Source organism: Paralichthys olivaceus, chromosome 20 (assembly GCF_024713975.1).
Source record: "Paralichthys olivaceus isolate ysfri-2021 chromosome 20, ASM2471397v2, whole genome shotgun sequence".
Taxonomy (NCBI): domain Eukaryota; kingdom Metazoa; phylum Chordata; class Actinopteri; order Pleuronectiformes; family Paralichthyidae; genus Paralichthys; species Paralichthys olivaceus.
The window spans coordinates 14,884,988-14,899,753 of record NC_091112.1 but is presented as its reverse complement, the minus strand read 5'-3'; the positions used below and the strand labels follow the sequence as shown (position 1 = coordinate 14,899,753).

The following is a 14,766-nucleotide window of genomic DNA, read 5'->3' as shown; positions in this document are numbered from 1 at the left end:
AGATGGAGACTGATTGAGCTTCCTCGGTAAAGGTTTCCTCCAGGCTTAAAGCTGCCAAGTCAGACGCAGAGCAAATGCTTAAGCCTTTCACTGTACAAAGCAGAATCCTGTGTTATGGGATGGAAGTGGACACATGCTTGCTGCATCATAGATCAATAGAAATGAATGGATGAAATTTGTGTTTGTTGTCCTTCGTGCTGCTGCTGTCTTGATAAAATAGATTTTGTTTTTACTTTGTACTTGACAGGTCGGTCAAAAACCTATTATAATAGAAAGTCAACCAACATTATATGAAACATGGAATTTTAACCAAAGCCTCCAATTGCCAACCACACCCCCTCATGATTTTAAAAGGATACTCCAGCAATTTAGTAATTCAGTAAAGTTGAGGGCGCTTGTGGGAAAGAGATTTAAAGAACTAATCAGAGCTGCAGTATTTTTGATATTGCAGAAATAAAATTTTAAGAAATGGAAGAATGTTTTTGATCGGCCAATTCCAGCATCATCCTGCCCTCATAACTCCTCTCTCTATACCTCTTACTTGCTCGCTCGCTCATTCTGACACACAAAAACAAACACAGTGACATAGAACACATCTGAAGAATCAGACCGGGTAAATGCACAAAATAACCTAGTATTGGTGAAGAGAAATGATATATGTGTTTGTTTGCCTATAGAGTGGGGATATGAGATTTGAAAGTGGTCACAGGAGACACATCCAGGATGCAATTTTAATGACAGGTTTCCCGAATTAAACGCTGTACGAGGTCTGTACAGGGCCATAAAGAGTGTAGGATTAGTATTTGGCTGAACGTGGGCTTTGGACGACAGGACTCTGAGGATTGGGAAGAAAGTTTTTAGTAGCTGAGGCTGAGTAATCGAGGGTAATGCTTTATGACACCCAGGCATCATGTGGTTCCCAGTACAAGGGGCTTTGTGATAGGCAGCCGCTGTTCCTTCTCAATTGCATTTCACACTTACTCACACTAGCGCTGTCTCGGATTTGCTGCTCTCACTGACCCTGTCCCCTCCATCTCATCCTCTCCCTGTCTTTGTATTGTTAAGCTTACAGTGTACTTTCACTCTTGCCTCCCCACAGCCATTTGCCATTTTAACTAAGTAAAATGTACTATTGTGCAGAAAAATGGCGTAGAAATAATAAATGGAAGCCAGCTGGAGGCAAAGATGTTGGTGAAGAGATTTTATCCTTTTATTTGCCAGGCGGCTTCAATCGAGGGCAAATGGATGGCTGTGTAAAAAGCTTTTAAGAATGGCCTGAAGAATAAGCCAAAACATGGGGATGAAAACACATCGCTTCTACTCCGACTGTTCCTTTTATTGTGACATTAAAATGTGATGTTTCAGTTAGAAAGACATTCATCCCTCAAAATGAAACATAAATACAACACTAAACACAGGGTAACAACACCAGCAGTCAGGCACTTGAAAACCATTAGTGGCACAGACAAAACCAATGATATCTAAGGAGATTTCATAAACATAAAATTGTGTGTTTTGGACAGAAAACAATCTTCCAAATAACATAACTAACCATCATCTGCTGGCCCTATTTTAAACAGCATCACCTTAATCCTGACCACCAACCTCTGTTTGTCATCTTCCCATATTTTTGCTCAGAAAATTGCCAGAAAATGTTGAAAATATCTGTTGGGTAGTAAACGGTAAAGACTAAATTATTTAAATTGCCATCATTTTCCCATGAGTCGTTGAGTAAACACAATCTTTCCCATCCATAATGACAGGTGCAGCTACATTAAATTTTAAAGGCAGATTTACAGTTGTCAGACAAAGCTGAATCCTTTCAGTCGACTGTGAGTTCAGTTTGAGTAGGAGGATTTTGATTTTTGTTATTTCTTCTTTCTAATCAGTTGGAGGCCAGGTTAGAAGGATCAAAGTTTTGGTAAATGATTAGCATTTAACAACAGAGATATGACTGATCTCTCTCTCTCTCTCTATATATATATATATATGTATATATATATATATATATATTTCAGTTTAAAACTTCAGATTGGAATAAGAACAAATGCTCATAATTGCTTTTTGTGCCAGAATTTCAAGAAAACATTCAAGGTTATGTTTGGCAAATAACCATGTAAATATCCCACTGTTACTCCACATCCTGTGACAGAAATTCTGCCCACTCATAAACTGGCCTGAAAGAGGGACGAGTTTCCAAAAAATACTAAGGAGGAATACTAATACTAAAGTATTAGACCAAAGCCTGTATGAAGATGGATGACATGTTCTCCCACTATCCAGAAATAAAGCCAAAATATCTTGGATGCAAACTCTGCCGGTTTTGCACTGGTGATGTCATTTGGAGCCAAAGTCTGCACAGTAGTGATCATGGAGAGGAGCCGTGGTATCAAGGTCCTGTCAATAAACATGCTCCACCAATTGTGAGTCAGTCTCAGTTGTTAATCATCTTTAAATTACAGCGTAAAATTAACCAATTGCAAGCAAATTACTGGAAAAATTAACAGTTGAACAAACCTCAGTGGGATAAGACATACCTTAAATAACAGAAAAATACATTTTACCTATATTTTGAAATTTTTGTTTGCTCAATGTTCCATCCACTAACATGGAGGAGGCCAGCCACCAGAAGGCAATTGAGATGCTTTGGCTTAGTTTTTAGGGAGCAGTCATATTGTCCGCATTCCTATACGGTCTATATAATACACCAATTATCAGTTAGTTATCAGGTTATGTTTTTACGCCTGTTCTTTCACTCTAACATTGTGAGTCATCGGACATCAGTAAATATTATTAATGTGTTTGCTAATTGTTGGTCTGTTTAAGATTCATTCAGACTTTCCTTTTAGTTTTAGCTTTTCCCTTTTAGCTCTCACTTTGCTTTAGGCATTTGAGAGGGAAATAAAACGGTAATGTTGTGGGTCAGAAAACCAAAACAATTAGCTGCAAGATGCTAAAATACTTCAGGAAATTAATAGTAGCTTCAACTTTCTCTTGAAAAACGTTGGTTGTGGAAAATCCGATTCCAAGCAGGCACAATACATCATCTTGCTCAAGGCCTGAGCTGATCTGCGTATCATATCGCAGGCTTGCGAGGACTGGTCATCTGGGTTAAGTTTACTTTTGCTTAACAATGGTGTCTGTGTGTGAAAAGTCTGGGTTTGCCTGCTTCATTTAATTCTTTGTTCAATGTGCTTCCACAATTATTGTCATGAGGTGAGCCAAGAGGTACATTTCCCATGGTGGCAGAAACAGTTTCCTGACTGCATCACAGCAGGTTTAGTGGTTTACATCTATCACATGGAGGTCGAATGAGGAAATGTCATGACGCCTTAAAATCTGATAAGCTCACTAACAAATGCAGAAAGGAACGAGTCCATTGCAAAGTTGTTTTGCACCATGTAAATGAGGGTGGTAGGTTATTAATTTAAACTTACTGACACATAATTAAGATTTTGGGGACAATCATTAGAACAGTCAAAGAGGCAATAAGGTTTTGACCTGACAGATCGGGGTCCACAGCAAAAATGGTTAGATGAGCCAGCCCACAGATGCCTGGCGAGACAAAACACTGTAATTTTTCAATCAGAACACGGCGGGTGAAGGAAAAATGAATGGGAGCACTGCTTTGCTCATAGCCCAAAGCATGTATGATGTCAGCGTGAACTTTTAGGCGTACCACAGTAATACAAGCCCTAAGCCAGAACAAAAAACACCAGATTGCATTTCAGAGGGAACAACGTTCACTTCCCCAACAGTGAAATGCATGCAAACAAGTTATATATATATATACAGTCTTATGATACCACAAAGTCAGTGTGTTATTAATAATAAAGTGAGCAGATTGCAGTTCCGCTCAGAGAGGTTAGAGAATGTGTGAGAAAGCAGACTGGCCAAGAACTGTTTTAACAACAAATCTGCTCATTTAAACATATAATACAAACATATATATATATAAACACATATATATATACAAAGATATATAGATGATGCATTTGAGAGCAGAGCTGTGTGACAGCAGGACAGGTGTGTGGTGTCATCTTTAATAGCATTAGCCATGTTAGAGGTGACAATTCATTGGATTACACACGTTGACCTAATCTAATCTGGTGTTTGTTGTCTGGGATTACTGTGTGTGTGTGCGTGCGTGTGTGTTTTCATACGTAGGGGTGGAGAGAGGGAGATGGATTAGTGATAGGTCAGTGCACATGGTTACACACACATATGTTGTAACAAAATTTTATAAATATGTCAATAATATTGTCATGATGTATTTTCTCTACTGATGCCAACACTATACTTTTTGATAACTTGGTTGAAGGACTACAAACGTTTATTACAATAGAATTTACTTGGCTGCAACTAACCATTATTTCCATTGTTGATAAAATCTGCAGATTCGTTTCTTGTTTAGACAATAAAACTTAAGTAATTAGTGAAAAAATATCAATTACGGTTTTAAATTCAGTGTTGCATCCTCAAATGTCTTTTTTCGTCCATCCAACAGTCTGAAGTCCACAAGGGTTTGATTTATAGTCATATAAAAATATTTGCTCTCTTGCCAAAAGTTTGTTGAATAATTACATATCACTCACGGGTATGTCCAATGGTTGCCACATAATCCCTGCTAAAACTGCACCTTGTAATTTGTCAACTTGCGACCACGTCACATTACAAAGTCTTATTGGAGTTTTCACAGCATTTTGCAACATGGCCATGCAACAGTTACCAACGTCTTTACAATATGTCCTCTGGGTTCAAGTGTAAACAAGTAATAGGACAGAATGTTGATGTGAATCATAATCCGACTATAACACTGATTATTATTATTATTGTCACACATTGAAATATAAGATACATGTTATAATCAAACATTCAGAGCAGTTCTGAAAAGGTTGGTTTTGAGTCATTTTTTGAAGATGGACAGTTCAGTGCAATCTCTGATTTTTGTGGGAAGAAAGTTTCAGCGTGGCGGTACAGGTATGGAAAAGGCTCTGTCGCCTGAAGTCCGGTGCTATTCTCTGCAATATATAAACGAGGATATGAATGGAATATTCTATTAACAACAATCTATTAGCATCCTCATCAAAATAACATCTTATTCAGAATAAGGGCAATAGTCTGTCCATGTAAAAATAGTCTGAGTAGTCATAGCGGAAGTCTACAAATCTGCATTACTAATAATGGCTACTCATCTGACCACACATTCAATACCAATTTTTGAGACATGATAGCTATAGTTACATTAATAATGATATGAACACATTCTGGTTGGTACTAATACAATACTGAGCTTCTGAACTGTTTTCCAGATGAGGACATGGTCAAATGTAATTAAGGCTAAATCAGTGATGTAAAGCGTAGGTATTTCAACTTTGCACAATGTACTGTGTTTCGACAGCTTTCCATGCAATGGGTGCATTCAGTTTTTTTATGTCAACCACAAAAGGCTAGGTTTGCAGTCTGTCACCATAGTAACAACAGTTACCATGTCTGTCCAACTGACCTACGTTATGTCTTTACCAGCGGGCCTTTGTAAACCAGGTCGGCAGAAGCCTGCACTATCAGTGCCTGAGCCACTCACACAGACACACAGGTTGCCGCCATATAACGGACTTTAAGAGCAAAGGCTGGCAGATAAGTGCCAATAGTGATGGTCTATGTCTGTGAATTTGATGTGGGCCATTGAGTTCAGGAATAGCTAACATGCTGCAATCGGATTCATTAGTTTTACCTACGGTGCATCTCAAGTCTTCATAGAGAAAGAAAATTAAAAATTAAAAGCAGAAGTTTGGTCTTGTAATCTGGTCAAGCAGAACCAAGTTTTAAGAACAGTTTCAGAGTAGTTAACAAGAAGTGAAAATAGGTACTAGTACTGTTTGACCATAATTCTTTAAAGTCAAATGTAGTCTTTTAGCCAGGGAAAAGAAGTATTAGGTTATTTGTTAGATGTAGAGAAAGAGTTTTTGGTTCTTCTTTAATTCCCCTCTTAGGGACAAGTCACATATAGTACATACACACATATACACACACGTTACTCACATATGCAAACCTCTCGCCTCTCTATGTTTATAAAAGGAGCCTGTCCCACTTTTTCCTCATCTGCTGTGCTCTCGTTCTGTAATTTCTCCGGCGTGATAGCTAATTGGTGTGAGCTTGGGGAAAATTTGCCGCTTTGCTGCTTCTTTCTTAAAACAAGCTACAAGGAGAGAGAGAAAAGAGTTGAGGAAGCATAGAGGAAAAATGGAGAAGAGGAGATGGAGATAAAGGAGAAGACGGGAGGTATGTTGGAGGGGAGTGGGAGATGAGTGCAGGTTGCAAGTGGCTGTGAATGCACGTGTGCAGATTTTCTCTACGCATTCTTGTAAGAGGAGCATAAACAGTAAGCCTTGGGAGTGAGTGAATGACGTTATTGTCCTGTTCGAGGGAAATAAAGAAAATCTACTCCGTGCAGGTGGAAGGAGAGAGAACAGGAGGAGCTGTGAAATTCAGCGATGGAGAGAGAGCGAGACCTTGGAAAGATAATGAAGAGGAGAAGTGTAGATGTGAGTGCTAAGCTGTGTTAACAGAGCTTCTACTGGTTAATAAAAGAAGTCCATAAAATAATTGAAGTGGCTTGCAATCGATTAGTATCAGTGTGAAAGATTTGCCAGAATGGTCGCTGCTCTGATTTAGAGAGTAGAAAGAGACTGCTAGAGAATGAGTGAGCCAAACTAGGACAAGTCCTGAAAGACCATTGTACTCCTTTTTTTCTTTGGGTCTCCAGTGCATTCAAAACTGCTATCTCACTGTTGCCTTCCCCGTCATACTCACTCTCTCTTTCTGTCTCTCCTCTGCTTCTCACTCCCCCTTTCTCTCCTGTTAAGGGCCAGCAACTGAGAGGAATCGATCTGCTGTAAACATCACAGTCAGTGGCCTTTTGTGTGTGTTAAAGCAAAGGCTACAGACTGCTGAGGTCATTGATGGGGTCCCTGAGGGCCATAGGAAACAGTCTAAAGCAATGGTCCTGATCTTTAGTGCAGGGACAGGCTTCAGTATCTAATGGGGACAATTAAGCACCTGGTATCCCAGGCAAGAGCAGAAAACAATTATGTCTGATGCCCTCAAGGATATGGAGTACTTTGGGTCGTACAAGCCTCTGTTCCTTCACATACACAGATCTTAATTATTTCACAGTTGAATAATTTTGGTTTATTTTACAGAAAATTAGAAAATGAATGCCCTGTCCACACTGATGTGGATTTTTTCTGAAATGAACTTTTCCCCCAAACGCAAACAGCATTTTTGGTCAAATACCAAACTCAGATTTCTGTGTATCTGTGTGTACATGAAAAAAGAACATTTTCGAGACAATGGTGTCAGTTTACTTTGCGCATGCCCTCAGTTGCTTTTTTGTTATAAGCGTGCACCAGAAACCACAACAACATATAGTGGTTTCTCTGTTTGGCTAGAACTGGTAAGTCTAATTACAAGTTTGCATCAGTGCACCACATTACCAGCATTCACAGGCATCTGTTGCGCCCAATATTACTTGGACCACAACCTTCTTCTCTGGTATTTGATGGATCTTTGATGTAGACTTTATCGCCATCTTCTGGCCTGACATGCTCGTCTGAGCGATTGTAGTTTCTTTTGTGGTCTCGTCTGGATGGCGATATTTTGTAAAACGAAGATCACATAGACCGAGATTTTTTCTAAAACCAATGGGAAAATTTCCATTCAATAGAATATCCGTAGCTGTGTAGACAAGGCCTCGGATAGAAGATAAAGCAGGAAAATTGACTAAATTATATAATAACCAATAAGATCAGGACTTAATCTCGCACCCACACATTCATATAGAACATGTACTGTAGGTACAGGACTGATACAGACATGCTTCTCAAGCATCATTCTCACGTTGTTTTGAAATGGGGGCTAGTGATGTAGAATTCTACACACATTCAGATCAGAGTCAAAAGTTAATACAATAAAGAAGGTGATTAGAGTAGTTTATTTTCATGGCAGCTGGTGCTCTTGGAACGCTCTCTTGAGCATCAGGACTAAGATTACTGGTTTGATAAATAAACATGTCATATATTTTCTCTGCCCTACTTTCTTTTGATTATAAGGTAGATTTATGTGTTCAAGACATATTTTTGATTCAGCTAAGTGTTGGTAAAACTACTTGGGTGTACATGATGTGATGTAGCTAACTTTTCAACTTTGTATGGAATGAAGAAGAACTGGCTAGGTGGTTGATCTCTGCACAGTTCATCTTTTCATATACAAGCACTCTGAGTTTCATACTGAACTAGACGCTTGTGTTAAGGATACATTTTACCATTGTAAACTTAAGGTTTTAATCTCATGGTGATCATGTTTACGCTGCGGCTATGTTTTGGTAGAAGATGGATGGGATTAGATGAAGGTAAGCCTCTGATTATCTTTTTGATTAGTTTACTTTTAACTACCACAAGATCACACTGACGATATACAGTAGTAACCTCCCAGAGTTTCACCATGTTAAATACAAATATCTCAGGTTGAAAAAGAGATGTCACACCTGGGAAGACACATAGGACATATGTCAATTTGAAAATTAGATTTAAGAATTTAAGTTGTTAAAAATTTAAGCTGGTGCCGATGTGTTGTAAACCAAAACTTGTTTTCTACAATGGAATTTTTACAGCTATCCAAATGCTCCCCCCTTCCGCTGAATGTACGGTTTGATATTTCCCGTTGTTGTGTATGTGTCTGACCTGGAAAATCTGCTGCTGCATTCTTAATATGTGAAAGGCAAACTCCAGAAAATGTCCAGACCCAATTTTCCGGACATGTCTGAAACTGGCTTAACGATCGTATTGTTCAACTAAGACATTTTCTTTCTCTGGGGAGTGCAGTGGATAACCACAGCAATGAACATTTGACTTCAAAAACAAACACAAAGATTAAAAAAACACAAAACCCTTTCACTCTCCCTTTAACTTCCACTGGAAGTTTCATTTTGCATCCTTCCAAGTTTCACTTATTGTTATCATGCCACACGCAGATCTGTGCCAAGCAACAAAAATCTGCTCCGATGGTTGCTCCCTTGGCCCTTGACATTTAAATGCTCACAAAACACTGACAACAATTTATATCACTACACACTCCACAACAACTTTGACAGCAGGGTCATTGTTTTGTGCCTGACACCTCATTTCAGTCGGTGTGAGCCAGACAATAGGTATTTTAAAATGAAAAGGGGTCTTTCCTTTTTGTGTATGAGTCAAACGATGAGTGTGCCTGCCGAGAAGGGGAAGGCAGGGGCCCACAGAAAGGGTGGTCTCATGTTAGCGCGGGCTCTGAGACAGAAACAGTGTGTGTCAGGATAAGAGAGGGCCGTGTGTGGAAGGGATCTCAGTAAAGGATATAGTGTGGGCTGTGTGCAACAGAGCTGAGGTCCAGGTAGGTTTAATATGTCTGACTGTTTGCATGTTTCACAGAAAAGGGAGTTTGGATGTTTTATGGGTTTGGGCCAGTTGCATTTTTTTGCTTTGTCATTTCCTCAATGGTTGTTGGAGGTGTGTGTGTGATCCGTTGAACTTTATCCAAACAGCTCAGCTGACGTTTTAGTGGTGTGTTTATCCTATTTTGGTCTGTAACAAAGTTGGCCCTGGGTGTGTGGTCATTGCTCTAATAGCAACATCTCAGAGGAGAAGCCTCCATCCAAGAATGCACGTGTATCTGTGTCTCTATAATGCACACATACCTTATTTGTTATCCCCTTTTTGTCCGTTCATGTTTGATTTCAGGCTCGGCTTCAAGTCTCGTTGTTTAGATTGTGATAATTTGTGGGCAACCGCTACTGTAGTCTGGTATTATGTTGTTGCACACTGCGGCTTAAGTGGACATCTTCGGCATTGCAAATATGTGAAGTATGTGGGTGTTTGGTCTCTTCTCTCTCTCTAACCCTCCTCTTTCCCCTTCATCTCATTCATTGTCTCTTAAGTTTTCCCAGGTACAAGGCTTTAAAGAAAATTCCCTCCAGATCATTGTGTGTCTTCGTTGCTCCGCTCTACTTTCCCACACTGTGTGTGTGTGAGAGCCTTTCATTAGGAATATGAGCAATGGCTGTTTACCCATGTGCAGTTTTATGTGTTCTGTGTTGGTAAATCACAGCCGTCTGGTGAGGTAATTCACACTTACATCCACTACAGAAGTAATCAGCTTTTATGTAGAGAATTATTTTATCACAATGGCAGCAGGGTCATTTAATATGAGTATACTGGCTGAAGGTCAGAGGTCATGGGCTGTTTCAAATGGAGTTGAAGCAAGGCAAATACTTCCTGGTATAGAGCCTTGATGTTTTCCATATTTGTGGGACTGTTAACAAATATTTGTAGTTTGTTGCGTTCACATCAACATTCAAGTTATAATTGTAACTGGGGAAACTTTTTTTTTCTAAATCTGAAAGCTTTGATCTATCCGCCTCCGCAGTTAATAATCTGAAAGTGCCTGAGAAAGTGAACAAATAAGTATGAGGTCATGTTCAACACCAAGAGTGTGCAAAGTCTTTGTACTCTTTCATGGCAGAGTTGTACACTTTGGAAAGTTCATCTTAGTGGCGATGAGTTTCTCCTTCATTTTCAGTTTATTGGTACACAGCACACTGAAACATTTCTTCATGGTAAACTAGATTCTTCATCCAGTGGGCATCCTTGGTTCGTCTGTGTGGCTAACGCAACATCCTTCGTGATAACACATCGAGTTGTAGCAACAATTTATTCCGATTTTTCAGAAGGTAATTGTGGAAAAAAACATAGACTGGTTTGTCAAGGCAAAGGAGATGTGCTCCTGGAGGAAACGAGCTGGTGTCCAAACTGTTTTGTTTGTGTTTCCTCCTTAAGCTTTTTCCTGGTGGTGTATTTTTCTCAGCGGCAACACCAATCGTTTAGGAGAAGACTTCATTGAGTCACCACGCCTCAGGCACAAGTAGGAAGAGTTGCCTTGTCGACATCACAGTTGGCGCACACAGTTACCAATCCGTCAAGCGTAACCACAGCTTGAGTATTTTAATCCTCATAGAACCAACTCAGCACTCATGCAAGCAGTGGGAATCTTTCCCATCTATTACTGTGGTATGATGTGAACATGGCGTATGTTGAATGATCACTGTCCTGTGTGTTTGCAACTGAAAGCATGTGAACAAGAGTAATACAGCTTTAACTGAAAACTGAGGAGCACTGTTACTTTAACTGAAACTTCACTCTTGTAGCTTCTCAACCTATTCATTGAAACTCTGAGCTTTCACTGCTATTACTCTTAGCTATTGTTTACAACCTAGTACAGTAATGGTGGTAATGTGATAGAGCTGTGCAATATGACCAAAATATATCATTTTAATGTCTACACAGAAATGTATATTGTTACCCATACCTTTTTAAAGTTTTCTTATGAGTTTTAGCACACAACTTTACTTAAGAGACTCTCATCCATAGGCTCTCTATGTAGCCTACTGTTTGACATGAATCTTGTATAACTGGTAAAATAGGTTTGTGGTGTTAGAGTCTGTTGAATAGTGAAATGTGTTTATACTGTGTCAAGACTTTTCATACTTAAACCATGTCCATTGGACGGCAGTGTCTCCTTATTTCATCGTGGCTGTTCTAAGTCACATTCGTTCTCCTCCATATTTGATTGTGGTTCCCTCATGTAAATTTCCTGCCATAAAGATTTGTGACACACTATGTGGAAATAAATGATGGAGCGTATGAATCAATAGGTTTTGTATCAATAAAACAACGTATATTGTTATGTGGACTAACACCAGACTGTAATAACGATCCACAATTTCATAACACAGACTTTGATTGAAATCCTGATTCATAGGAATTTCACAGTAAATGAAGTAGTGTGGTAATTCAATTTAACCATGAAATGTGTCATAACAGAGCCTTATCATTATCAGAGTGTTTTTGCATGTTTCTTTTCTGTGCTCTTTAGCTTATGGAGGTCTACATTGTAGAACGGAGCAAATGTACATGCAGCATAGATCTAAATATATAAAAATAAGATATAATAAGTACCTATTTTCAATCTACAGTACAGATCATGTATTCAGTGCAACCACCAGCTGCTGTATGTTTAATGCAGAACTCTCTGAGCTAAAACAGGAAGGAGTTAGCCTGAGTCAGAACCATAGACTGTAACAGAGGGAACATGTGTCACTGAGTCAACCAGTAGAGCATCCTGCCTGTTTACATGTTGACAGCACATGACACTGACTGCATCTTACCCTTAGTCACAGCAGCAGCTTCGTTCACACACTGGCTATAGGCTGGATCAATAGGCCAATTGTAGTATTGGCTGAGAGACCAGTGGGCCAGGGTCATGAGTTATATTGTGATGAGAAAGTGACTCCTGGATGCACCAGTCCAGTGTAAGCAGACCAGAACACAGTTTAGATGAGTGGTAGCCTTTTCTTTTATTAGTTGCACTCAGATTCCTTCAACTTTAAACTGTTTGTCATAAACCAAAGTTTTTCCTGTGAGTGAGACAATTTTGGTTTGGTTTTATGCTTTACTGATCAAGCCAATGTTGGAGTTTTCCATCAGGCTTTATTTAATGTAAAAACCTTACTCTGAAAGCCTCAGCCTTGTTTGTACTGGACCAACAGCACCATCTTCCCTTGGTTGTTACTATAAGTCTTAAGTCTCATTGTCTTTTTTAGCCACACTAGCGCAAATAGCAATGTTTTTCCTTCATTTTTAAGTCTAATGTCTCAACCACTCTCAGCTGGTTTGCCATGAAATTTGGTTTAGATGGTTCATGTCTCCCTAAGGATCATCTTTGATGATCTCTGCACTTTTTGCCAGTATCGAGCCAACATTTAGAAAAACTGTCTAATTTAGTTTTATGACCAAACACATTGAAAATTAGAATGACACTCAGAAGAGTACATAACTTTGCCAAGACCCAACTGCCCCCCTAAGAACCCACATTTTAATTCACTAGATCTGGATCTGCACTAAATTGCAAACATTCATTTAAACTATTCTCCTAAATATGACAGATTGTTTTCGAGATTGAGATCCAAAAGTTACTCTCTGAGAAATCAATGAAAGTTCAAAAAAAACACCCTATCTCACAATGTTAATGAAAGTGGAAAGGAATTCCCCTGATCCAGACCCATACCAAAAGTAAATGGGTTTGTTCCTGACTTATACGTCATCCTTGCACCAAGTGTTGCAATCTTCTGGGTAGTTTTTTTGCAATCCTGCTAACTAACAGACAACTTTTTTTTAGTGTCACTGCAAATGTCACTGTGTGCATGATAATAAGCTAATGTTAGCTGCTAGCTCAAAATGCAACTTCTTGAAGCTTAAAGATAACGATCCATCCCTTCCTCCCCTCCAACTGCTTATACATTGAAGGTAATGGGGGGGAACTGGATTGGGCGAGAGGCAGGGTATAACCTGGACAGGTTCTAATTCAGAAAATCAAGATCAATCAAAATTTTCCCCCGATGTTAATATTTTATCTTCTTTTGTGTGTGCCTACAGATGGATCCCTCCCAAAAGAGCCCAAAGGAGATGTATCGAGTCAGATTGCAGGTAAAACTAACTGTACACATACACACTGACAGTTGTGCTGCTGTTTTTCCACATGCACACACACATATGCACACAAGTGATAAATATTTCAGTGTTCCCGGTGATAAAGACAGGTCATTGTCACCATTATTTCCCCCCATTATATCTGCCCGACTCCCTCCTCCTTTCCATCTCTGTACTCCTATTCGCCTTTTTCGCCCCCCCCCCCCCCCCCCGCCATGATTGGCTACCAATCCCTAGCCACCATCTCTGTAGCGACAGGAGCCTCTCCATCATAAGTTGAGATGGACAGTGTCTGTTGCTTTCATTCCTTGTTCTTCTTTCTACTCCTGTCCTCTGTCCATAATGGTTTGATATTTGTTAGTCGATGCTGTCTTCCTTTAATGTGACATTTTGAAGAGACCTAGTACTACTTTGATATTTAAGATTATTACTCCCCTGAGCTTCAGTGGGACGTTTTAATGTCTCATGGACTATGCTGAAAAAGAGAGACTTGCGATTTTTTTACTTTCAATATCTTTAGTCAAAAAGCATTTGCAGTATTGGCTTGAAAAATCAAAACCCTCTTTAAGCATAGATATAAAGGAGGACAGCGAGTTGGAAGGTTGTTCCAAAGCCTCAGGGCTTGATGGAGACTAGTCCAGCGCCCGCAGAAAAAGGCAATGGAAACAAAATGAATGCAGTCATATAGGCAATACTTGGCTTATTTGTTGCTGTGTTGCCGGTCTATGTAAAGCTGTCAGGGAGATGTTTCTCTGAAGCTTTCTGGCGCTTGACAGTTATCACTTTCTGGTTTCAAGGTGGGGATGTGGGGGATTAGGCCTTGGCCTGACATCCACATCCACTGGTCTGACTGGGCAGCTGAGGAGTGGGTTGCTAGGGGAGGTGGGGGCAGTGCTTGTTATGTAATAACATTAATGCCTGTGGACCTTGACAGATGTGCCGAAGAGTGCTTTGCACCGAGGGAATGTTGTGTGATTGTCCGTTTCCTGTTCTGTCTGTCTACTTATTTTTCTCTCTCTGTCTGCCTGCTAGTTAAATTTGTGTTAATCTTCAGTAATCATTCTGCATGCTGAAATTCAGTGTTGGCGTCACCTCCAGATGGCGTATTTGTGCAAATTGGAGGAGCTGAAGCAGAGAAAGGGTTGCAGCAGACAGAGCTACATTATACTGTGAACAGTGAACTGCA

General features: G+C 39.7%; 1 protein-coding gene across 6 annotated transcripts in view; it reads left to right on the top strand.

Annotated features, from left to right (window-relative positions):
- Positions 1-14,766, top strand: part of LOC109631773 (triple functional domain protein) — a 76,451-nt gene that overhangs the window by 5,166 nt on the left and 56,519 nt on the right. For 5 of the 6 annotated variants that reach the window (XM_069515797.1, XM_069515792.1, XM_069515791.1 and 2 more), the window contains exon 2: positions 13,527-13,577. In XM_069515797.1, coding sequence (XP_069371898.1) covers positions 13,527-13,577 — 51 coding nt within the window. Of the gene's footprint in view, positions 1-9,326; positions 9,430-13,526; positions 13,578-14,766 lie in introns of those variants that run through there. The other variant, XM_069515793.1, reaches the window with a different exon arrangement.